Source organism: Pseudogymnoascus destructans, assembly GCF_001641265.1.
Source record: "Pseudogymnoascus destructans isolate 20631-21 unplaced genomic scaffold scaffold_3, whole genome shotgun sequence".
Lineage (NCBI taxonomy): Eukaryota > Fungi > Ascomycota > Leotiomycetes > Thelebolales > Thelebolaceae > Pseudogymnoascus > Pseudogymnoascus destructans.
In genome coordinates, this window is record NW_020167522.1 from 743,307 (window position 1) to 767,492 (window position 24,186).

General features: G+C 45.3%; 7 protein-coding genes across 7 annotated transcripts; 3 read left to right on the forward strand and 4 right to left on the reverse strand.

Moving 5' to 3' along the window:
• Positions 1 to 5,396: 5,396 nt before the first annotated feature.
• On the reverse strand, positions 5,397 to 6,547 carry VC83_01546 (uncharacterized protein; the record flags this gene model as incomplete). Its single annotated transcript, XM_024465221.1, has 4 exons — positions 5,397 to 5,682; positions 5,737 to 5,876; positions 5,938 to 6,259; positions 6,309 to 6,547. 4 exons carry the CDS (start codon positions 6,545 to 6,547, stop codon positions 5,397 to 5,399), a joined length of 987 nt encoding a protein of 328 aa, XP_024327242.1.
• Positions 6,548 to 6,995: 448 nt separating this feature from the next.
• Positions 6,996 to 8,445, forward strand: VC83_01547 (uncharacterized protein; the record flags this gene model as incomplete). The annotated part of the gene is made up of 4 exons (XM_024465222.1): positions 6,996 to 7,143; positions 7,192 to 7,377; positions 7,423 to 7,478; positions 8,401 to 8,445. The coding sequence occupies 4 exons, from the start codon at positions 6,996 to 6,998 to the stop codon at positions 8,443 to 8,445; spliced, it is 435 nt and encodes a 144-aa protein (XP_024327241.1).
• A 518-nt stretch (positions 8,446 to 8,963) lies between these two features.
• On the reverse strand, positions 8,964 to 9,347 carry VC83_01548 (uncharacterized protein; the record flags this gene model as incomplete). The annotated part of the gene is made up of 2 exons (XM_024465223.1): positions 8,964 to 9,203; positions 9,266 to 9,347. 2 exons carry the CDS (start codon positions 9,345 to 9,347, stop codon positions 9,085 to 9,087), a joined length of 201 nt encoding a protein of 66 aa, XP_024327236.1. The 3' UTR covers positions 8,964 to 9,084.
• Positions 9,348 to 9,940: 593 nt separating this feature from the next.
• Positions 9,941 to 13,014, reverse strand: VC83_01549 (uncharacterized protein). The gene is made up of 2 exons (XM_024465224.1): positions 12,796 to 13,014; positions 9,941 to 12,743 (listed from the first exon to the last, which is right to left on the reverse strand). The coding sequence occupies exons 1-2, from the start codon at positions 12,873 to 12,875 to the stop codon at positions 10,529 to 10,531; spliced, it is 2,295 nt and encodes a 764-aa protein (XP_024327235.1). The 5' UTR covers positions 12,876 to 13,014; the 3' UTR covers positions 9,941 to 10,528.
• A 125-nt stretch (positions 13,015 to 13,139) lies between these two features.
• LSB5 (Putative actin patch assembly and actin polymerization protein) lies at positions 13,140 to 15,981 on the forward strand. Its single transcript, XM_024465225.1, has 7 exons — positions 13,140 to 13,420; positions 13,503 to 13,540; positions 13,744 to 14,142; positions 14,192 to 14,641; positions 14,690 to 14,846; positions 14,897 to 15,119; positions 15,178 to 15,981. The coding sequence occupies exons 2-6, from the start codon at positions 13,529 to 13,531 to the stop codon at positions 15,085 to 15,087; spliced, it is 1,209 nt and encodes a 402-aa protein (XP_024327021.1). The 5' UTR covers positions 13,140 to 13,420; positions 13,503 to 13,528; the 3' UTR covers positions 15,088 to 15,119; positions 15,178 to 15,981.
• A 3,196-nt stretch (positions 15,982 to 19,177) lies between these two features.
• On the reverse strand, positions 19,178 to 20,215 carry VC83_01551 (uncharacterized protein; the record flags this gene model as incomplete). Its single annotated transcript, XM_024465226.1, has 1 exon — positions 19,178 to 20,215. The coding sequence occupies one exon, from the start codon at positions 20,213 to 20,215 to the stop codon at positions 19,178 to 19,180; it is 1,038 nt and encodes a 345-aa protein (XP_024327022.1).
• A 1,396-nt stretch (positions 20,216 to 21,611) lies between these two features.
• VC83_01552 (uncharacterized protein) lies at positions 21,612 to 21,933 on the forward strand (the record flags this gene model as incomplete). Its single annotated transcript, XM_024465227.1, has 2 exons — positions 21,612 to 21,776; positions 21,913 to 21,933. 2 exons carry the CDS (start codon positions 21,612 to 21,614, stop codon positions 21,931 to 21,933), a joined length of 186 nt encoding a protein of 61 aa, XP_024327023.1.
• Positions 21,934 to 24,186: the final 2,253 nt, after the last annotated feature.

Here is a 24,186-nt window from a genome sequence, read left to right on the forward strand (position 1 = left end):
GCTGGTTTAGTGCCCTTTGATCCGCAAGTAATCATTTCAAAGCTAGACGTCAAGTTGCGGACTCCTACACCTACAGGACCCCCCTCTATAGACGCTGATCCTTGGGTTTCTCAAACGCCTCGCAACCCAATAGATGCTCTCTCACAGACTACTCTAGTTAAAAATTGCATTGCACGGCACCAAGGAAGCTCGCCAACCCCCATTTTTGCTACTGTTACTGCATTAGCTAAAGGGACAGAGATTTTGGCACATGAAATGACTTTATTGTCAGCTGAAGTCCGCACCCTTCGAGCAGCAAACGAAGCTCTTAGCAAACGCCGGAGGGCTAAAAAGTCTCGTGTCCGTCAAGGGTGTGCACTTTCTGTAGGGGATGCACATGATGATTTGTCCCAAAGGGCAGTTACGGAGCAAATAAATCGCGAGAAGCGCTCTGGAGGGGTTGGTAGGAATGAGGGGCAACCAGGTGTACGACATTGTGGCACTTGCGGGGGGGCTGGCCATAATGCACGAACTTGTCAGGAGGTCATAGAAGTACTTAGCTCATCAGATTTTTAGTTTTAATACATGTTGTGGTTGTTTAATTATACCTTACAGTGGTGGGTATAAAAAAGTTTCACGACTCGGTGACATTCACGACTCGGTGTACAACCACGTTAATAGCTTTTATTGAATTACAAAGCTCAACATTGATATGAGCCTTATACCTTTGAGTCAAGTATGGATTATACGGTACAACCCAACTATTATCAATAATGCGATTAGTATGAGGATCGATAAAGGTATCACCGTTGTTGCGACGCCTATAGTCAGCCGTACCATCTTCCTTTGGAGTGGTTGCAGATCGGAATGGCTTTGGATATCGCTTTGCGCACTGTTGCAAACTGAGTGAGTGCGTTGCAGGCCTGCAAGCCTTGCCTTCGCAAGGGCCATGTACCAAAACGCGAGTTACAATACCTCGTAGCGAACCGTCTTGGTCCCAAGCTGGATCTGGCAGCTCAGCGCAGATGACCTGGTCGACGGTTGTAGTATCATTCCAGCGTCCTTGTTCCGCTGGCTCGATGAAGACGCAAATATGCAAGTGAGACAGGCCTCGCTTTTGGTATTCGATTGTGCAAGCATGGCCTGCATATGGGCCAAGGACGCCAGCTTTAAGATCTGCCATGAAAGCAACCTTCTTTAAATGGAACACATCCGCAACAATATCTGGACGGTCAGAATACGTCTGTCCTTCCAAGAGCTGGTTCTGAATCTCTGGCCATTGCGGATTCGCAGTAAAAGTGATAAAGTAGGTTGGCTTGCCAAAATAGCGAACGATTGCCATTGAATCCTGATATAACTGATGCATATAACGGGTGCTACCCACATGGCTGGATGGTAGAACATAGCGCCGGCCACGGTTTGCCATTGTCTGGTCTTGCATGAGCATTGCATCTGATAAACCGGAATACAATATCGCTCGTATCTGTTCTTGGTGGTTGCGAATGTATTGCAACTTCGTATTATCAATTGCAACGAAAGAATCACATAGATACATTTGAAATAAGCGCCCTGCACGAAACAATACAAAAAAGCCGCCAGCTCCATTGCGAGGTTGCAACCGCATGCGAGCGAACATGCGCTCTTCTAATCTAGATCCTGGCCTGCGATCTGGACGGTTATTAAGAAATAGCCCATAATGCCACCCAAGCTCGCCTTTTGGAAACAGTAAAACGAAATGAGCTGGCATATAAAATGCATGCGTTGGGTTGATAGTATGCCTGCCAGCTGATAGGCCATTCGGGCCGCGCTCTGCGAGGATGATATCGCGACTGCTCTTCTGGTCCCAAGTATCCGGTATGATGACTGCAACCTCATCTGCAGTTGGCAGATTCTCATGACGCATATCTGCACCTCGCTCGACAATCAGTTGCGCAGCCGGATTCCAGAGAAGGCGAAAATCGCCTTGCAATTGCATCTGCTCGCGAAGCCTATCGCGAGCCGTAACTAGGCTGCGCACTACTCGCCCAATACTCGGCTCACTCACTCAGTGGGTTACTCAGCTGGGTGAGTAGCTGAACCTTTCACTCGACTCGGTGAGTGAGGCCAATACTCAGTTACTCTGTAAAAACCCAGTGAGTACTCGGCTGTCACGTGTAAGATATATGCATTACGTGAACAGTCCCTCATACGATTAATACTGTTTTATGGTTACAGTTGTAAGTTAACTTAAAGTATTACATTTATCAGCATCACTCTACCATCTCTAATAAGCTGTGAGAACGAATCACGTATATTCCTCTATCTAAGTACCACGATTATCAGAAGATTATCAGAACACTATATTATATATGCTCAAGAACATCTTTCCACCTTGCTTGATGAGGCCGGCCAGACCTACTAATACCTAAAGTATTTATAGGGTCTTGACAAGTAGCTTGAAAGATATCAAGTAGATCTCTTCCAGTCTTCCGAGGGCGTTGGATAGGCGTTGGTGGCGAGGACGGCATATCCTTATCTTCATCGTCATGAATAGTTGGAAGTATAGGCTCCTCATTATTACCATCTTCTCTTATATCTTCATTATCTGGGATATCGTCATCTGGGATGTCGTATAAGGTCTCGTTAAGACGGTCAGCCCTATCTCTTTCTTCACCTTGTTGGTAGCGCATTTGTCGTTCTTCATGTGCAGCTTGTGATAAGTCTTGCTGTTGCTGTGGCCGCTGAGGATTAAACGGAGGATATTGTACCTTTGAATATGTCTCTCGGATATGTGTATTTGATCGTGGTTCTTCTTCATCGCTGATATATTGTAACTCGATAGAATTGCACATCCGTTGTCGTTGTGCCTCATACTCTTCTTCGACTTGCTCCTCAGTCATATCAACGACGTCCATCATATCTGCAAGCTTGTCACGATGACCTTGACGATTCTTGTATTGTCGAGAGTAATATATAAGCATAATACTCTTAATCGTCTCAGGATTAAGTTGACCACGTCGGTGGCCACATACGTCCCTTGCGGCACTAAAGACTCGCTCAACTCCAGACTCAGCAGCAGGAATACAAAGTATATCACGAGCCATTGCTGATAGACCAGGAAATTGCTCTTCCTTTTGTTGCCAAAATAGCAATATCTTTGTGTAGATATGTGCTATACAAGTTAGAATAAGATTATCAGAAGATTACCAGAAACTTACGAGCATCAAGATAGAGATCAGCCTCATTCACATATTCCTCTCGCTGGCCCCGAGTCCCATTTAATGTCTGACTTTGCTGCAATACTAAGGCTAATGGATCCATATCTGCATCTCGTAATCCTGATTGACTCGCAACTCGCACTGTAGAGTACTGCTCTTTATAAAGAGTCCTAAACTGTTGTTCAAACTCTGTCTCCCAATTTCGTATTGAAAAGTCAAGCTTGCAAACCTTTTTGTTAAAGTGTGAGAGCTTCACACTAGGATTTAAGATACTAGCAAATGCGAAGATAGATCCAGTATTTGTGTATAGCTTGTTATAATACTTCCTAATCTTCTTCTCTGCAGCATCGATTGCTAAAGTCATCTTTGCTGCCCATGGATATGTCTTATGCCGTAGCCGGTGCCGAGTTCCTTCAAGCGTTGATAAGAGTTTTTGATATACTCCAAGTGTATAGCAGACAGTAGGTCCGGCTGACGATCCAATGTTTGTTGTAAAGAAGTTGAATGGCCTTGTAAGATCAATGATGTATTCGATGTGCTTCCATTCTAGCTCGCTAAGTCTGAACATGTGAGCACCATGATCGCCTCGAGTATATTGATTGATTGTTGACTTGAGTTGCTGTGCTCGCAGAAGCATATGGCATGTCGAATCCCATCGAGTTGATACATCTTGAATAAGTCGAAGAAGCCTCTGAGATGATTGACCCCGGTTCATGTTTGCCTTTTGCAAAGTCATAAACCTGTTCCTTCGAGTTTGACTTGAATTAACAAAGATAGTGAGCTTCCGGAGCTATGAGATATTAGAAAAGACTACCAGAAGTTTACCAGAACTAACAAGAGAATATATACCTTTCCAAGTGTAAATCCAATACCCTTGTCCTTCTGCAACTTTGCAAGGCCCTCCATCTGATTCTCTTCTTCCCAGTTCATTAAGATCTCTTGATTTGTTGGCGTAATCCGGATTCGACCAAGGAGAGCACTAAGGGCAAGTTGAATAACCTGAGCTAGGCAGGGTATGTGTTGTACTTTTCCTCCAATGAAATGCTCGTTGTCTGCAATACTATTAAGCATTATTTCCACATCTCTCATCATTGAAGTGTTGTTTGACGCATTATCAGTCGTAATGGATATAATTCGTCCTTCTAAATGCTGCCTTGTGATAACTTTTTCAAGTATTCCACATAACTCAGCACCAGTATGCTCTGTATATATAGGTTCAAACCCAATCAAGACCTCTTGCATTTTCCAATGACGGTCGATAAATGATGCAATAACACCCATAAATGAAAGTCGAGTAACACTTGACCAACAGTCGAGCGATAATGCAATCTTTGAACCAGGAACAACATCTTGTAGCATCTCTTCTTCGATTTGTGTGAGCTTTGTTGTTAAGAGGTTTCGAATAGTTGTTGCTGAGGGTAGTGGATAGTGAGGATTCTGTAAGATAGCAAGCCTTTTCCATTCAGGATCCTCGACTGAGCGGAACGAGCTATGAGTTGAGATAACTGTGTATAGAACTTGTTCGTAAAATGCCTCTTGTGTGAGAATATGATCCTATTATAGATATTAGCCTATATAATTCTGGTAATAATCTGGTAATCCTTACCTGTTGAGGTCGCATCTGATTGATTCGCATTTGATAGAGACTATCCTTACCCATCCGTGACTTCTTTTTGCAAATGTCTGATGCAAGATGTGTTGCCATAGACTTTGGGCCAGCAGACTTGATTGCAGGATGCGTAAGGGCCTTCGAACAATAGGTACAAATGACACATGGTTCTCCAGAAAGCCGGTCTGCTCCTTGGTGATAAATTCTCCAGTATTGAGAACTCCGGTTGGTTGAATCCCATGCAATCTTCGTAAGGAGTTTTGTAGTATGATCTGAGTGTTGTTCATACCATCGTGATAGCTTCCACCACTCAATGAATACATCGTGTGTATCCTTAGTCCATTTGATGAATTGGTTTAATTTGCCAGTATATTCGAGGCCCGCAGGGATTTGATTTAATGAAGGTAGTCGTTGAGAAGAGGGAAGAGAGTCTGAGAATATATTAGAAATAGGATTGTCAGAGTCAAACAACTCTGAATATTGCGATGACATTTGGCAAGTAGCAAATTGTTTGATTATCAGAAGATTACCAGAAGTCTGGCTACGATGAAATACTTAAATCTCTATAGCCCCTATTCGCGTCGGAAAATCAAATACTCCATTTCTCTCCTCTACTCTAACTCCAGAAACAACATATCCTGTGCAGCTGATACCTTAGCCCACTTTTCCTTATCAAATTTCTTAGAGTAGACAAGTAAGAACGCCTCTTTGAAGCTAGAACTATGAGTGGAGACTTGTAACCATCCGTTGTCGACAAGATTGTAAGACTTTGGGTACCACTGCGCAGGTCCTGGTAATTGGGCCCACTTTCCAAACTTCCAAGCTGTAAAGTTTGTCCAAACTGCCTGCTCGTACAAACAGAAATATTTATGTGGTGGGATAACGTTGTGAAAAGTGCTATAATAAACAATTAGTATCTCTAGAAGATTGCTAGAATGATCAGAGACGTACCCTTCTTCTACATCAATCCATGGCATATATTCAAAGAGATGCTCAGGCTTCTTTCTCAGCTTTCCAGCCTTTCTCGTATATGAGCGGATACAGCTATCCCAGAAATGTTGCCACTTGCGGAAATTGGACTCTTCATGGGCCTATCAACCGTTAGTATTACCAGAAGATTACCAGAAGATTACCAGACTATGAGGTACCAACATCAATGCGTGCTTGAGTTAAGAGAGCCTGGATGCTAGCGATCTCTTCATCAGAAAGCTCATCTGGTAGAACAGCCTCGTCATTTAAAATATCGTCGCGCCGTAACATAAGCTCCAACTCTAAATCGTCTTCAACCTCAGTATCCTCCCATTCGCTGTTATGATCGTCATCGATTGGGATACTGGTGATACCCTCAAATGCAGCAAGCTCAGACAGAAGTTGTGGCGGAGTAGATGGTGGGGCTTGTGGAGAAGAAGAAGGGGCGCTAGTATTCTTGACTTTCTGATTCGCAATGCAAGATGCATGGGTGCCCTTTTCAGTCCTGTTTATAGTTAGATTAAGGCTACCAGAGATTACCAGAAGGAACTTACCGAACACGAATACGCTCAACCTTCAATTCATTCTGTAGACGTGTCTTGTCTTCAGCAGAGGCAGCGATATACTTTGCAGACTTGTATAACTTCTTTAAGTAGTAGCTCAGATCGCCATGGTCAGCCTTGAGTGCTAAATGAACAGCCTTCTCATCTTCAGTAAGGTTGGAGACGCGGTTGCGAGCTTTGATAGTATTCAAATTAGTGGAGAGTTCTTCAGGTGCCTTGCGTTTCGCCATGCTAAACACGTGATTAGCAGAAGATCATCAGAAGTTCTGACTGTAGAATCAAGATAATAAACTTACTTGAGGTCCTAGTGAAGAGGTAAAGCGCAAAAGAGAAGAAGAATGTGTAGATCGGAACGTAACCAAGGAAGGTGGTTGGTTGTAAGGTTGTTGTTTTTTTAAAGTTGCAAACAATTATATTCGTCAAGGAATATTCACCTGCAAATAATTACTGTTCTAAACAACACTACAACGCGTACCTTCAAATAAAACACATACCTTTCAACCTCTACCTCTTTCTTTACTCTTTCTACAACATCCTTGCTACAAACTCACTGTAAGTACATATATCTTTTGATCTACTTCTTTGTCTTGTGTATACTTCACTAACTCATCTTAATGTTAGCAAATGGCTCGTATTAAGCAAACTGCTAGGAGATCAACTGGCGGCACAGCACCAAGGATGCCACTTGGATTACAGGCTGGCTCTAGGCTTGGTGGAAAGGGAAAGGGAAAGGAAAAGGCTGTGCGCACAGCAAGAAAAGCTCCAGTTCGCTCATCTCAAGCTTGCAACAATCATGCTCAGAAGGCCATGCGCCGTGCAAAGTCTGGTAAGAGGATTACCAGAGGATTACCAGAACTCTCTAATAAACATATAGGCACCAAGGCTCTCCGCGATATCAGAAGACAGCAACTTGATACTCGCCTGATTATTCCAAAGCTCTCATTCCAGCGTCTTGTTAGGGAAATCGCACAAGACTTCAAGTCCAATCTTCGCTTCCAGCAATCTGCTATCCTAGCTCTCCAGGAAGCTGCCGAATGCTTCCTCATTCGAGAATTTGAGAGTATGATACTTGAACATAGTGACAGGGACATACTAACAGTTATAGTGACAAATCTCCTTGCTATTCATGCGAAGAGAGTGACAATTCAGGCAAAGGATATGGTATTGGTTCGGCGTTTGCGGGATATGATGTTTAATCATGGAGCTGTAGGCTTAATCGATGGAAATGTCTCTCACCCAGGAATGAAGGTTAGATAAGTTCTGGCAACCTTCTGGTAACCTGGTACCTAAAGGCAAAGGTTATAGTGTGGAATAGGATATCAACGACATGGGAATGGAGTTATTGAGTTATGGCGTTTTACGATATCGATATCAATGTGAAGTCACGATCACACCCCCTTTTCAATGACTAATCAAACACGTGATATAACTGGGTTGCCAAGACCTATACTAGGTACCCGGCAAGTGAGTAATCCTCATTCAACAATACTCGGGATATGAGTAACTCAGCTGGGTGAGTAGAAATTCTACTACTCGACTCATGAGTACCCAGTGCGCAGCCTAGCCGTAACGTATCGTTGGATAAGGGGGTTGCAATGCATCAACTCCTCGTGCAACTCCGCTAATAGAGCTGGTCGCAATTGCGGGTAGAACTCAGACCGCGCAGCGGTTGCATAATCAGAGTTATAGAAGAACAGTTGATTGTAACGCTCTGGATTCGGATCTTGCGAACCCCGTATTAATGGACCTTGCACATGCAGCAGCTGCCCGTGAATTGAGACCAATCGCTCTCCCATATTTCCTCCCTGGATGTTATCGAGCCGAGTGTCGTGATTGTATTTCGTCGATACCATAGCGAGTGCATTATTATACGACAGAATGTAACGGCGAAAATGCTTCGCCTCAGGAGTTTGTGAAGTGTAAAGCTGATGCAATGCTGGAGGAGGGCGTTGCAACGGATAGTAGTCTGGCACTGCGCCATTTAGACAGCACTTGCGACCAAATAACGGTCCATCTGAGTCCTGGCCAACTTTCATATCAATGAAGAATAAAGCGCCACAATACTGACACTCGAATGTCATAGGGCCGCAGTCATGAGGTGGAGCATCAAACTGGTAGCTGGCAATAAATGCAGGTGGCCATTCTCGATTGCGAGCCCGCCGAGCGACTGCGTTTGCAGAGTGATTTTCGTAGATGGTTGCAGCGGCATTGCGAATAGGAAGCGGCTGTTGCAACTCTTGCAACGGCCGTCAATGGCATCATAAATTGATGTTAGGGAGCTATTCTGATGCTTAGCAATCTAAGATTTAATAAATTCAGACGAAGTAGCCTCAATTGGGTTGTTTGGTGTCCTAGAAGCCTAAGGGAGGGACTCTCGTGTAGGTGGCCGAGACGGTGTTGGAGTCTGTAATTTCACATCTAACTTTGAAATCACGATGTCTAGGCTTCAAGAAACAAGCCCGGCTGAGGTTAAGGCGGTATTTTCTCACTTATCGCACCCCCCCTACAGTCGTATTATCACCACAACTGGCCGTCTCACTGTCGCTAAACGTTCTCGCCACCGACTGTTCTCGTCGTCGCCGGATGAAACCCCGCATGTGTAACTCAGCTTCTGAGTACAGGGCTGGGTTGCACATGCGGGGTTTTGCCGTACTGAGGGTGGGAATGCGATGTTCGATGATGTCTGTGACAGGCATGTCCCTGACCTTCTCACAAAAGACTTCAGGGAACGTGTAATAGGGGCGTGCGAAAAGTTCCTTTTGCTCCTTCACATAAATGCCACAAATTCCGGACCAGGCAAATTCAACGCTGGTGGCAGTATCATTGGGCTCTCCACTTCATCAAATAGATCACTAACGTTTTCCTCGTCAGGATTCTGGTCATCTCCTGCGAGGATGTTCCTACGTAATAGAGGATCCACATTATCACTATCTCCTTCCTCGTCATACTCATATTCTTCTTCTTCATCGCTGCTGCTTTGGTGATCGGTTTGGGAATCTTCTTCGCTTTGGGGATCAGTCCGGGGATCATCCTTAGTTTGAGAATCGTCATCTGTATTTTGCTGAGGTACTACTGGTCCATTTTCCCTCCGAATCCACGTATCTTCTTCCTCTGCACGCAACCTATGCCGAAGGTTTAGATCTCTTGGTAATTAGATGCGTCTAATCTAGCTTCGACATAAATCTATGTCCACTCAGCCCGGCTTCGTCTCTTTCTTTCGTAGGGAACCGGTGCTGTTGTGACCCCAAATCCTCAAACTCGGCTTGGACCCTCTGGGCCCAATTATCAGTCCCTACGTAGCCAATATACTTCTTCGCAACGCCAGATGCCTGTCAAGCTTCTGTATGACCTATTTCATCAGCTACCATATCTGTTGCGAAAGATTTTGTAAGAAAGGTAGCTGTGACGGATCAGTTGGCTATGCATACCAGCTTTCGAATAACTACAAATGTTAAAAGTTTAGAATGCAATATTCTAATAAAGTATTACCCACATCATCAACAAGTAAAAGCTAGCTTATTTTTTTCTCATATCAAAATATCCGTATACCCTCACAGCAGCGGTTAAAGTCCCCTAATTACCCGCCCCCCAACCGAAACCCCACGCCTCTCCCACCCCTCCTAGCCACCGCTCTGCCCCTCGCCTGGAACATTTACACCACAATACAACCCTGCCTCTCACGTCCGCCCTTGGCACATCTCACGTTACACAGCCTTGAGATAAAGCTCCGGTTTAGGCCCGATGACCGGCGCGACGGACAGCTGAGGATGTCGTAAAAAGTAGATGAGATCAACCGCGGTTGGGAGACGGGTATACGTGAAGGGTGTTGGGTGTTGCAACCACCAACATCGGTGCGAGCGGGGAGATGGTGCTGGTGCCGGTGGGATGGCGATGTCGGTGCTGAGAGTGTGATTGTGGGATGTTGGTGTCCGAGAGGCAGGAATGGACAGGTGGTGAGTGGGTTTGAATTTTATATGAGATCTCCCGAGCTGAGCTGTTGGGGCTATCTATATGCTATCGCCTGTATCTAAGCTGTCTCTGGGCCTCGTGGCTAGCCATATCCTGCAAATAACTTCCAATCTTCAAGCCTGCTTCCTCTATATCTGTCTGTTTTGATAGTTAGTATAGCTTAGAAATATTAGTCTGGCCTCTTGCCATAGCAGAATGTCCGAAATAGCAAAAATAGCCCAATATAATCCTCAAATCCACCATCAACCTAGCAATTTTGACCTCAAACCACTCCTGGTATCCCTCGCCTCCTGAACACCCACAATCCTTCTCGTCCACCTCACTTCCTCCCAGTCAGACTTGCGGATATTATCCAGATGCAACACCAACCCTGTTCCTCCTACCTGTGCCTTCAGCCTTCCTAAACATCTCACCATCCCGGGCTCTTCAATATTTCCAGCCAAAAGCTCCCTACTTTCTCTCTCCTGCAACGCTGATATGCGGTAATTCGCTAATACGCCATTCACGAAAGGAGGACCGTTGTGAAAAATATCCGCAAACTGGAAAATCTGCTTGTGCGTCCCATCCCCTCGAGATGAGAAAGTTACGCGGCAAAAAAGCTCAATGATGACGTCTTGGTTGAGGCGGTTGCAGAAGGAGCCTGCTCGTATGCATTCCCCAATGCGAAAGCATGTGCGGAGTATTGTGAAAGTTGTGAGGCCTGGGATGACGGAACCAGCGGAGAGTTTTTCTGGAAATGGAGAGCGCGCGAAAGGTGTGAGAGGGATATACTCGTGAGTGTCATCATTAGCTGACCGGGGACAAGATGACCCCGAGGTCACTGGGAGCGCGGTTGGTAGAGCCTCATTGCGGAGGGACTCAATGTTCTCTGGCACAGCAGGATTATGGCCGAGAAAGGACCAGTCTTCTGGCTCTGCTAATGACTCGACGCTGGGCTGGACTCGTAGCTGATTGCTGTTAATTATATTGTCACTGTGCTTGATCGACGAAGAATAGGTAAGCTTCTCATCATATACTTCCCTATCCCGGGATTTCACGTCGGACCCAGTCCAGTTGCTTGGAGGTGAATGGGTCTCGATGATCACCGGATTATCCTGTTCTGCCAGGTTAACCAGTTCGGCTTCATCTGTATCATCCATGAAATATTCATCGTCGGTGCTTTGCAATCTCAAAGAGGATCGGGAGGCATTCTCGAGCTTGGATTTGCCGCCGTTGTTAAGAGATGTGGTTGCTTGATGTCGAACATGTCGAGCATAGTTATGGACGTTCTCATGTTCCACCATAATTTCCATCAAATCGTCATCAGCAATGCCGTCATAAAAATCGTCGCTTCCATGCTCAATGGGACACTGTGCGGAAGAGTTTTGAGGTAGCATACGAGAAGTTGCGAGTATTCCGGGCAAAGCAAGATCGTCTGTATCGAACTGAGCGAAATCTTCGTCGTCTAAACCTTCATCCCAACCTTCGTGAGCTTCTGCATGGTCCCTGGTATTTGATGAATTATCTATTTCAGTACCAAAGGCGGAATCTCTGTAGACGCTAGAACTGACTTCCAAAGAGTCCGAATGATTTTGCTTGGGCGTGTTGTTGCCATAAGCTCGAATTTCTATGGAGCAAGATATATTGGCAGTTTCGTCAAAAATATCTTCAAAATCGTCTTCTGGTTCTCCAAAAGTTGCATGTGTATAAGGTGTTTGATGAGACACACCCTCGTATACTTCATGCTCGACTGGTGACAATGCATCGTCGGGCGCTGGCCAAGGCTGAATGTTAATCTCCCCATTTCTTATACTTTGCTGGTGGGCAAATGAGTGTGTCTCTAAATTCGCCGTGCTCGTGGGTGGGTTCAATGACGTGGCCTGGCCCAACATGGCCTGGTTCAATTCCACATCGACAGCAGGTGTTTTGAACATAAACGCGGCCAGTTTTTCAAGGGTGGTTTGTGCCAACCCAACATGCCCAGCTTGAGCAACCTTGTCAAGTGTTGAAGGTGCATTTATTGTAAATTCTGTGCTCTTCTTGAGATGTGCCTCGTTGTCATATGACCGTTGCGCATTTGGTTTGCTGACGCCTGTGTTGGGGAAAACTTTGGTCTGCTTTGACAGCGCTGAATTCGTCCTTCGTGAGGCAGATTTCTTCGGATCAAGCGACAAGGATGGCTGTGGTAAAGTGTGCTCGTCGGGTGTAGGTATATATGCGAATCTTTTCGAAAGCGGGCTATCGTCTTTACACCGTGGTTTCTTCATATGTGTCGTAGGTGCGCTTTTGTTTCGAATGGAAGCCGTTGACCGCCGCTTTCGCTTTTGGGGAAGTTGGGAAACAGGCAATGGATCATCGTCCTGAGGGATATCGTGAAGCGCGTCGCCATTTCCCCCCCAGCTTGACTTCACAGGCTCGTTGATGGGAGTGAATGATGGCACTCGATAAGAGGGGGGTGAACCACCAGGCTCCAAATATCTAAACCGCCGTTAATATTATGCGACGGTATTTGGTAGAACAGAGCCTCAACTCATTCAAATGGCGGTCATTTTCAACAGAACTTGGAGTTCTGACAGCTGTCTCATCCCATCCCTGGTACCTTGATGGCATTGTCAAGTCAACTTTGCATGTAGGCACTAGGGCAATGAAGCTTCAATATTATACACACAAGGTTAATCAATTCAACAGCTGCAAATCCTACGACTGATACGCCGTAAACCATACAATAATACACTTGTGATGTGCTTTGGGAAGTTTAACGGTTGGACTTTGACGTTGGAGATGCCAAGCTACCCCGCCACGGCCTAGTACCGCCCTAGCCTATTTAGGCCTTATCGTCGACATCCCAGTGCCAGAACCTTAACGCAAAGTCGCTGGCAGTTGTAATCAATAGCCTTCATCTCAAACACCCTCTTCATTGGACCGAGAGAGAATCCTTGTTAGCTGTGCAGCAATTATCCAACAGGCACGTTACCGCAGCTCATAAACAAGGGTTCACTGCTCCTTCCGATATTGCCAGATAGTGGTCGAGAGCATACCGAACACAAGAATAACAACGATATTGCCTCACGAGCACCACCCACTGCCCTCTCTCTCTTCTCTGCATCTTGAACTGTGTTTGGAACTCTGAACCACAGCGTTATATGGCCGTAGTGGTGAGTGAAGTCCGACTGCGCGGTGTCAACCCACGTGCTTTGTTTGAAACTCGAACATAGGGCCTGGCTAATCTTCAGCAAGCTTTGGATACCACATTATTATCAACAATGTTCAGCTCTGTAAGCTTTCCCTATTTTTCATTAGAATACAGTCGATGTAACCTGGGGCCCCACGATGTTAGAGGCGTGGACGCGAGGTATTTAGATATGCCATATTCCCCGCCGGCTCTCCTATATCCAGTGATATCTACATCCAAGTGGTAGACTCCAGTATGAAGAGTCATATAGAATCGTCCGGTTCTGACAAGAAACGATGGCTGTAGAAAAAGCCATACTCCTCGGTTACGGTCGCCATTGAGCGCCTCACAAGTGAGCAGTTCGAGGAAGATGACCTGAGCGGGATCCCGGATCTAGTTGAAGCAATCGGTTTGCAAGCAACAGGGCCTGCGGAAGCCGCGAGAGCTATCCGGAAGAAACTGAAGTATGGCAACCTCCATCGCCAACTCCGAGCACTTACCATCCTTGATGGCCTCATGCAAAATGCAGGGTCACGGTTTCAGCGAGCCTTTGTCGATGAACCTCTTCTTGAGAGATTGAGAGTCTGCGCAAACTCGCCCATGTCGGAGAAAGAAGTACGGGCTAGATGCCAAGTTCTCTTTGCTGGTTGGGGGCATACTTATAAGAGCACGCCCGGATTGGAAAGGATTGCTCGCTTGAACAAGGTACAGTTAACATCAACATTTTAGCAGCCATTATGCTGACATAATAAAGGAACTTCCAAAGCGGAAGCAGGTAGTCACTCAAGATAGATCCAAAGTACTAAAGGAAACTGAGCGGGACCCATTCGAAGACGAGGAGGATGACGAGGCTGAGCAGGCTGCCAGCAGTTCCGCAGCTCCTTCGCCAATCCCCAGAGTGGCAGCCAAGAGCCATAAACCCAAGCCAAGCAGCTCTAGTATCAGCAGTAGCATATTTGGATCAACAACACCAACAAAGTCAAAGAAATCAAAGAAGGGGCCGAAGAGCAAGAGTGGGCGGTTTAACCTTGAGGCAGAGAAAGGCAACATGAAGACCAACATTGCTGAGTCCTCAGTTGCTTCTATCAACCTCCTCAACGCGTTGCAGAGGATCAATCGAGAGGAGGAGCGTGTCTCGGAGAACCAAGCTTGCGTTGCTCAATTTGAGCGTTGCAAATTACTCCGAAGGCACATTCTTCGCTATGTGAGTAACCTCCTCTTGTACTGACTTGATTGCTTATAATATGTGAAGATTCAAAACATTGAAGCTGAAGAATGGCTTGGAGCCCTCATCCAAGCCAACGACCAACTCGTCACCGCGCTCATGACGTTTGAGCAACTGGACAGCTCCATCGATGCAGACAGTGACTCCGACGACGAACTCGCTGAACAGGCACATGCGTACCGAAGTAAGCAATCTGTGTTGGATCTATTGAACTGCGCTAAGAGATGCTCAAAGTGCTGCAAAAAAAGGGTAAATCAGTCGACGGGGCAGCTGCAGAACTTGCTGGTTTAAAAATTAGCCCAGATTCCGCGGCCCCTGCACCTGCGGCATCCCCTCGCACTGCGGCACCACCGGTTGTGGATAACTATGATTCAGTCGAGGAAGAAGACGATGACAACCCGTTCGGAGATGCAAATGCATTGTAGAGTCCGGCGCTGGAGAGAGACGAGCCGAAGTGGTAAGAATCTCCATATGCGACGTTATGATAGTGCTGATAAATACCCACCGGAGAGCAGTGTATTTGGTTGATTCATTTAATCGTCGGTGTTCGCACCGACCACCCTACAGGTGGTCGGCGAAAGCGAGTTGAAGCCCGAAAGCGAGATGAAGCCCGCCAGGGGTCTTGTACATAGCCGAAGAAGAGATTTACACACAAATTATATACGTTTCTCCCTTTCATCTATACACTTGTGACAAAACTGCTTCGTCGTCCTACTTGAAATCTAATACAATGGATGATGCCCTCCAATTCCTCCGCGACAACCCTTCAGAAAAGCCTATAACCGCTGCACGAATATTCAATATAAATGCGAAGACCCTCAATACGAACCTCCGACGAGCGAAACTCAAAGCCCAGGCACCAAACCCTATTTACGGAGGCCAGAATAAGATACTTTCAGAGGCACAAATCAAGGCTATATACAAATATGTAGAGGATTCATATTTTGCGGGCTATGGGGCGTCAAAAGCGATGGTTTTTACAGCAATTGGCCACTTGCGGGCAGCGGAAATACCGCCTAAACCAGCACCTTCATGGCGCTGGTTTCAGAGCTTTATAAAGAGCTCTTCGATCCTCTTTCGAGTTGTCGAAGCCAATTGCACGAGTCCGAGTTACGACCCATGATATTTCTGCGGTACAAGACTGGTTTGGAGTGTATTTGGCATGGTGTACTCAACACAATATCCAGCCACAGGATATTTATAACTTTGGAGACTGGTTTTCGTGTTGGAGTAGCACCAGGGGAGGATGTAATAGTTCCTGTATCTATTACAGAAGTATGTATAATTCAGTACTTGTAACTTAATACAATTAAACTGACACTATTAAAGATGTATGTTCCAATGGCTGAAAACTGCAAATCTATTACCGTGATTGAGTCAACCTGTGCTGTTGGACAAGTGCTTTCACCAATTATCATTGTACAAGGACGACAACATATGGCATCTTGGTATTATGAGAAATTGACTGGCGATGAGCTTGTATTACTTTCAGACTCAGGATATACCAATAGCGAGCTCGCAATGCTATATTTGGAGCATTTTATCATTCATACAGGAGCTGGGCCTGATAAACCTCTAAAGGTCCTCCTTATGGACAGCCATATCAGTCATACAATACCAGAGTTCGTTATACGGGCAACTTCAATGAATATCCATCCATATCCGCTTCCTTCGCATCTTACGCACATTATGCAGCCACTTGATGTTGGTGTTTTTCAACCTTATAAACACTGGCACAAGAAGGCAATTCAATATGCTATGCGTAATCTTGATATTGATTATAATATAGCTTCAATTCTTTCAGGATTTGAACGAAATCCGCCAGCAGACGTTCAAGAAAGGAACAATCATTAGGTCCTTTCATGAAGCTGGAATGTGGCCAATCAATTCTAAAGAAGCTCTCAAGAAAATGAAAGTTTATACGATTTGTGAGCGCACTCTTGATCCTCCACAAATTCCACAGACTCCAACAAAATTTGTGCATTCTGAGCTCAAATTACGGCACTGGCAAAGTAAAATACCATGTCTTTTGTCTAGTCCTTCAGCACGAGAATGGGATTCTTGGGCACGTGGTACAGAAAATGTACTTGTTCAAGGAGAACTGGCTATTCTACAGTATGATTTATTATCTACAAAAGTAGCTAATCAACAGAAGGCGAAGCTCAAAAGCCGCTCTGTCGCTCAAGCAAATACTGGTCCATTAACTGCTAAGGATGCATGGAAAAAGATTAATGACAAGGCTAGAAAAGACAAGGAAATTCAAGAGCGAAGGGCGAAATACAAAGCACGAGTAGTGCTTAATAAAGTCAAAAAAGGAGCTTCATATTCGTGGAGTTGAGGCCCGTAAAGCAGAGCTTTCAAGAAAGCGGCAAGTTAGCCAGATGTTAAAGGCGAAGGAGGAGGTGCCTTCTGATTTACTTATTCCAATTCCAGATCCAGATCCAGAAAAAATTGCGCAGGAATCAGAGCTTCAAGAAGAAGCCAATACTCAATTAATTTCAACGATGGGGTACGAATCACAGGCTGACGACGACGACGAGACAGGATTTATAAGATTCAGTGAATTGGATACAGACCTATTTGCAGACAGGGAGGACGAAAATTTAGACCCAGGGTTGTTTTAAATTTGGGAATAGCTTTAATTTTATCATATGATTCAATCACTCAATTGCTGGTATAGTTGTTTAGATAGTGGTTGTATTAGATTCTACATAGTTATGATATCTGGTAGGCTTCAACTCGCTTTCAGGCTTCAACTCGCTTTCGCCGACCACCTGTAGGGTGGTCGGTGCGAACACCGACGATTAATGCTGGTAGAGCGGAGGATGATGTTATTTGTGGTGCGGATACTATCATTGTTGATGCGACAATTCATTTGGCACGATTCGATATATGATAGTAACAGCGGATTGTTATTAGCGTAACATAGAGTTTGGACCTGGCATTCAGACCCAATAAATGTTTATCTTTTAGTTATCTACTCTTCTCGCCTTTGTCCAGTTCCTATCCCCCACCCCCCACCTCTTCAGTCACTACTTCAGTCACTCATCCCTATCCCCACTACTTCAGTCATTCACCCCCAACTTCCACCCACCAGCAAGCTGGAACCAACGCTTATATACCCCGATAACCCCATCACCCTCGACCCCAAGAAGCCTCATGGCGGATATGGGAAGGTTTCGCTGCAGAACAGCAAGTGCTCGGTTCGAACGCAGCTCGAGACGATAAGTAAAATCCAAAAATGGGTTTTCTTAAGATCTGAATACACAAGTGTATATTCAGATCTTTCTTTTTGCCTTTTTTGCCTTTTTTGCCCTTTTATTGTATTCCTCAAGACATTTTTTTTTGAATTGCTTTGAGGCGAGAGCGAAAATGACCTCCTCGGAGATTGTTGATTTACGACTGTTCTATGTAATTTTGGGTCATTGGATTATGTTATTATAGACGAACAAGCCTATACAGGACGACCTGCGAGAAGAAGACCGGATTCAGGCTGACAATTTCAGTCATCTAATGGAGAACATAGTGCCCCTTTGCCGAGAGATTGCCGCCGCAGAAAGGACCCCCCCTTCGGGAGACCCGAACAGTTGCCCAGATCCAGAAATTTAACCAAATGATGGCCTCTATACGCCAGAGATGTAGGGGCTGGGACAACGGCATAGCCGCGCCGGGACAGTCTTAGAGGAGAGACTATTCAGACCCTCTACCAGAATGGCAGTCTATGCAGGCTAGTCAATTTATTTCGTTCAATACCTCGCACGGGAAACTGTAGCTACCTGAGACTTGGCCAAGGTGGGACCTCTCTCGAAGACAATGAAGTCGCGACAGTCGGCAGGTATGAGGCGCTTTCGGAGTCGGCCATCAGTGCCATCATGTCCACTATGAACCTCCCTTACAACATAATAATTGCGAGCGCCTCCGGCATGGACGGTAGGGGAATCGATCTTCGAACCTGGCCGCGCGGTGCCCATTCATGATGGGGTTGAGAGCATCTTGTGCTCTATACATATAGGGGGGGAGGCTGACCATTGGATCGGCGTCCTTGTAAAGATCAATCCCGGCGACTCACAACGGGTGACAATGCAGATGTTTGATTCTGCACTTGTGCAGATACTTGGGGAACAGGACGTACTTGAAATGATAGGAAATTGGCTGCAACATAGCCACCCGAGCTACCGCCTTCCTGTTTTTCACCACCCCTCCTTTATTCACTACCCATCTCGTTTCTCACTACCTATCTCATTTCTCACCACTTGTCTCGTTTATCACCACCTACCTCGTGTCTCACCACCTTCCCATTTCTTTCCTTCACAGTAACTGCTCCCTCTGAGCACAGATTCTCGTTCATGCGCATATGGCTTTCAAGAGACGAGCTGTATTTTGAGTGGTATAGTTAGTTTTTGTGGCTTCAAATATTTACTGTTCGGGCTTATCCCACCCCATTCCCCACTGCCGACTACGAGTAGTTCTCAGGTTTCGACCGAGATCTATGGTATAATTGAGGTATATTTGCAGCTATAATTTTTGATGCGTTTGTATGTGAACGGAGTCGGTCTGAGCGGCTGCTTCCACAGCACTAACTTGAGAATCCTGTATCTCATCCGCTTCATACAGGCGAATTATTTCCCGCAAAGCCTCCTCCTTCATCTGTTCTTCTCTATCATCCTCTGTGAATCTTCCCCTCTGCTTCATAGCATTGGCCGCCTTCTCCATTGTATCAGGATCAAACCTAAACCTGGCAGCCTCCTCGTCACGCGCAGCCTCAAGAAACTTCCAACTCTCCAGAACATTCTCTACCGCACCCCGAATAAATAGTCCTACCGCAGAGGACCCAATAATTACCATCGCTACGGCCGATGCGATGCAGTTAACTACCGACCGGGTGCCACAGCAGTATATCTCTCCAGGTCCCCAGCACTGATGGACCACACGGCGCAGGGTGAAGATCGCGTCAAGAACAAATGAGGTGTAGTCGATCGCAGTAAAGATGACACTGCCAAGTGCGCATATTTTGTAATTGAATTGATGTGTCGCTTCATATAAAGAGTCTCGCTCTTTTGGAAAATCCAAGTTTGAGGTGTTCGTAACCACCAGGGCTCCAGTACTGATGAAGATCCGTAGATATGTGATCTGAAAGAACTCGGTGAAAAACGAGGTTATGGCGATCGTGATCATGTAAGAAATTTCGCAGGTGAAGAGTTTGTCTGTTGCCCAGTGTGCGGTAGAGACTAATTTATCCAAGCTCTCTCGTGTGAGAATAGAGAGACAGGAGCCGACGAGTTCAGATGCTGATGGGATTTTGATACTGGTTGCCCGTGACAACAATAACAAAAAGTACTCCAAAACGTAACTGATGATCGGTCTCAACTTGACGGGTGAGAGAATGACAAAAATAGAATCGTTGTGGATGCTTTCGACAAACGGCGTGCTGGGTGAAGCGTAAACTTGATGTAACAGCAGCATCGCAAACAGAAAGACCACTGCGGCGTACAGCATGAGCCCCATATTTGATGAACGCAGAGCCACACGCCGTTCTGAGCGTCCGGGATTCATGTTAGGTCAGTCTGAGTGATAATGTAACTTGAGATCGCAGACTGAAGGGTAGGTTGTGTCCATTGAGTGAGAACCTGTGTAGATGGATGTGGAGTTGATGAACTAAACACACGCATGTGGCTATCTATTGTAGCGGGTAACGGGTACAGACAGGCTCGGACAGGCTCATCGTCTGGAAATCTTGTCGGTGAATCACACTCACAGGTTCTATAATACTGTAGTACACCTGCGTTTGATTGTAGAAGGGCGGGCAGCCCCGACAACTTCGGCTAGACTATTTTGGTGTTTGAGAAGTAATTAGAGCTTAACGTAGATGCATAGCGAGTGAAACAACATAGCGAGTGAAACACCTCATAAACCCAACGAACATTCCAACCTAGAACTCAACAAAATTGCAGACAATTAATTGTAATCACTCCTCGTCATCTTTTGCAGACAATGAGAGAACCATCTGACAAGTTCTCGCATTATGAATATCCACTTCCTTTTGAGCGACCTGGTCCTGTCCCTCACCTAGAGTCATGCTTCCTTCTTCTCGAAGACGTAGTTTTTTAGCTCTCTGGCGTCGGCTTAGAGTACTATTCTCGTCTTCAAGTGTCTTGACCCTTAACTATAGAAGGACAAACTGATGCATAATTCCTTGCGTACCCTTTAAAACTGGTCAATAGCGTTAAGAATTGACGTTAAAGAGCTTCCCTAGTGATGAGAGATTCGAGTCTTAATGGATTGTGTCTGTGAACTAGCCTCAATTGGGTTTGTGGGCGTCTTGCAGGTCCATGGTTCAGGTTCACCGTGAGAGGTCCCTAGAGGTGTTGGTGTCTTAAACTTCACATCTAACTTTGAAACGACACTTTCTAGGTTCATTGGAATAAGCCCTGCTCCTCTAAAGCCCCCTATAATATTCTTTCCTGTCATAGCTCCTTGGAATGCTGCGAGAAATGCAGGGAAGAAGTCCTACTTATGTAACGCTGACTTCTCAACGATAGAAGACATAGAGGTTTCTTGCATAAGGTTGACTTGACAGAGAAGGCAGGGGATTAGACACAAAGGCTTTCCAAGTGACACGTTATAGTATTGTAAAGAATACTATATTGAGTTGAGCACGAAGCTCCTATCTAAGGAAATACTATCTACTTATATAGTGGCGTCGTGCCAAAGGGATATCCATGGATAACATGGATAACATAATATCCATCACGTGAGGTTGCAGCCGTAAGCGCTAGCCATAGCACTAGGACTTAGCCGTAACACCCTTCTTGTGGATTGTCTGATGGTGTACTAATAAAGTGGATAGTATATTTCCAATCCACGAGAACGAGTAGGTAATGGGAGCACGTTGGCGCGTGGGTGATAACATGTGCTGGGCTGACAGGATTCACAGAATTCCAACTTGACAATGCCGATTCCGACTCCTGCGGGAGCTTTGTCGGATGCGTTCCATGTCCTCTGCCTGCGCTGCCTTCAGGCCAAAGCTCGTGGCATCAAGGACCACGATTGTGTCTGGTTCCCCGCCTCCTCCAAGTGGGAGTACTGCACTGCGCAGCACTCCACCTGCGTTCCGGTGAGTTCCCTTGTGTGTTACAGCTACGGTAACATGACGTCATGGTTACAGGACCAGGACCTAGTAACGTGACGTGTGAGTCACAGGGGGCAAGCGGGGTAGGCTGCCATGTGATGGGGCTAATGGATAGTTGCAGAAACTAGTGGATATTGGATAGTTGGGCTATCCATGAACTATCCTGAATATCTAGCTATCCGCCAACTATCCAGATTACCCATGAGGCATGATGCCACTATATAAATAAGTAGATAGTATCTCCTTAGATAGGAGCTTTGTGCTCAACTAATATAGTATTCTTTACAATACTGTAACGTGTTACTTGGAAAGCTGTTACAGACAATGTTCTCTTTAGTGGCGTACCTGTATTACTTAGTGGCAATTTCGCATAGATCCTACCTATAATGCCTTGGGGTTCTCAAGCACAGATTGTCCACACCTGTTTACAGTGCTCATTTGTATGGCCACGGCTTTAGCGGCTACATTTACACGTTAATATGTGTGTCTAAGGTGGGGTGCTTGATGAGGAATTTGTCACATGGATTAGGAAAATACCATACGATCTGCAACTTAATGGCACAATACTAATACCGCTATATATTACACAGATTAAAGGAATTAGATGGCCTTATTTGTAAGGATGCCTGTCCCTCAGTGATGGAAAGGATCTGAGTCGGGCAGGTTACGGTCACATGATAAGAGTTAAGGCAGGTTAGCCGAGTCGGACCCGTTTTGGTACTTAAGGGGATTGACCCAACGGGGTCCCTCTCCCTCAGTGACGGAAGGTATCTGAGTCAGACAAGTTACGGTCACGTGGTGAGAGTGAAGGCAGGTTAGCTGAGTCAGACCCGTTTCGGGTACTTAAGGAGATTGACCCAACAGGGGTTCCTCTCTTCATCTTTTTTGTATCCTTCGTAGTAGACCTATAGGATAGCATCCGTTTAGCCTCTGACTCGCACTCTCATATGCTATTACTGTGAGCTGGGTGCCCTGTGTCCTTACATTATTGCTACAATCTACCTAGATAATGTATTATAGCTGCATAATCATGCTAAAGATCTCTTTACTAACTAGGCTATCCTTTCGGTCTATAATAAGACCCTATTACACCCTAATGCTCTTATACTATCTTGGTATCTAGGTCTAGTACAAACCTTACTATCAATTGATACTGTAGACTTTAATGATAGAGGTGGTGATCTTCATTATGTCCTAGTTAAGGAGCTTTAGAATTGCTCACCTACCTAGCTACCATTATCCTTTCTATAGCTTAAGGTTGCTAGGCTTGGTAACGTGACCTAAAAAGTCATGAGGCTAGCAGGGCTAGGCTGTAGTGTGACCAGGCTAGTGGATAGTTGTAGAAACTAGTGTATATTAGATAGTTAAGGTATCTATCAACTATCTAGATTATCTAGCTATCCATCAACTGTAAGTCGTGGCGTATGCAGGGGATGGCGTAACACGGTGAATTTACCCCGCTGACTTCTGATAACTGTAAATAACTCAACAATGGTTCGCTGTAAAAGCCTAGGTGTTGCTGAGCGTGAAACTTTAATAGCATAGGCAATATTAAGCGTCCAATCTAAGAAGTTTAAGAGTGCATATTATGCTAAAAAAGTGCTGGGGCTGCTGAAAAGCTTCTACAACCCTCTATAATTATTACATGTCATCGCTCCTTAGTTACCCACAAGATTGGTTAAGTTATGACATAATTTGTCTATAGGGGTACTCTGACCTTGGACCTCCTTTCACTTCATATATGCTAGGAAACTAGGAGATGGTTCTATGGGATTCTCTTACGTCGACTACAGTTACCAAGCCTGGTTAGTCATGAAAAGTCATGGAAAATGAGAGAACTACACTCCTTTAGCATAAATAGGATTGCCCTTTCCTTAAGAAAGGGCAAGCAGACAATACAGTAAATCGACTAGCACATACTTCTACATCTTTTACAAGCTTCCAAGCATTGATCTTGTTATTCTTTGTTTCTGAAAAGTCAGTGAGGTGCTAACCTTAACTTACCCCTGAGTTCTCAGACTCAACATTTGTTACAACTTGTCTAAACCACTCCACTACATCATACACCTGATTGCTGCGTTGTGAAATAGTCTAAGCTACAACCCTTTGGCTCTGTTTCCTAAGACAGTGTGTTGTCTTAGTAAAATCATCCCTTCCTTGGGTGGCTAGATTCTCACATCTGGTGCACCCACCATTACAGATGGAACTATAAGAACTGTTAGAACTTCTACAGTTCCTACAGTTCCTACAGTTTCTTAGGGCGGAACTTAGGATGGAACTGTAAAGACTGTTAGAGCTTGTACAGTTCCTACAGTTCCTTAAGATGGAACTGTTAGAACCCGTACAGTTCCTTATAGTTCCCTTTGGTACGACACTACTATATAAGTAGATAGTA

Coding starts and splice junctions, on each gene's coding strand:
- VC83_01549 (XM_024465224.1), bottom strand. CDS start 12,875: ATGCCATCAAGGTACCAGGGATGGGATGAGACAGCTGTCAGAACTCCA. Junction 12,744..12,795: donor AATGACCGCCATTTGAATGA/GTTGAGGCTCTG, acceptor ACGGCGGTTTAG/ATATTTGGAGCCTGGTGGTT.
- LSB5 (XM_024465225.1), top strand. Junction 14,143..14,191: donor GGATTGCTCGCTTGAACAAG/GTACAGTTAACA, acceptor GACATAATAAAG/GAACTTCCAAAGCGGAAGCA. Junction 14,642..14,689: donor GAAGGCACATTCTTCGCTAT/GTGAGTAACCTC, acceptor TAATATGTGAAG/ATTCAAAACATTGAAGCTGA.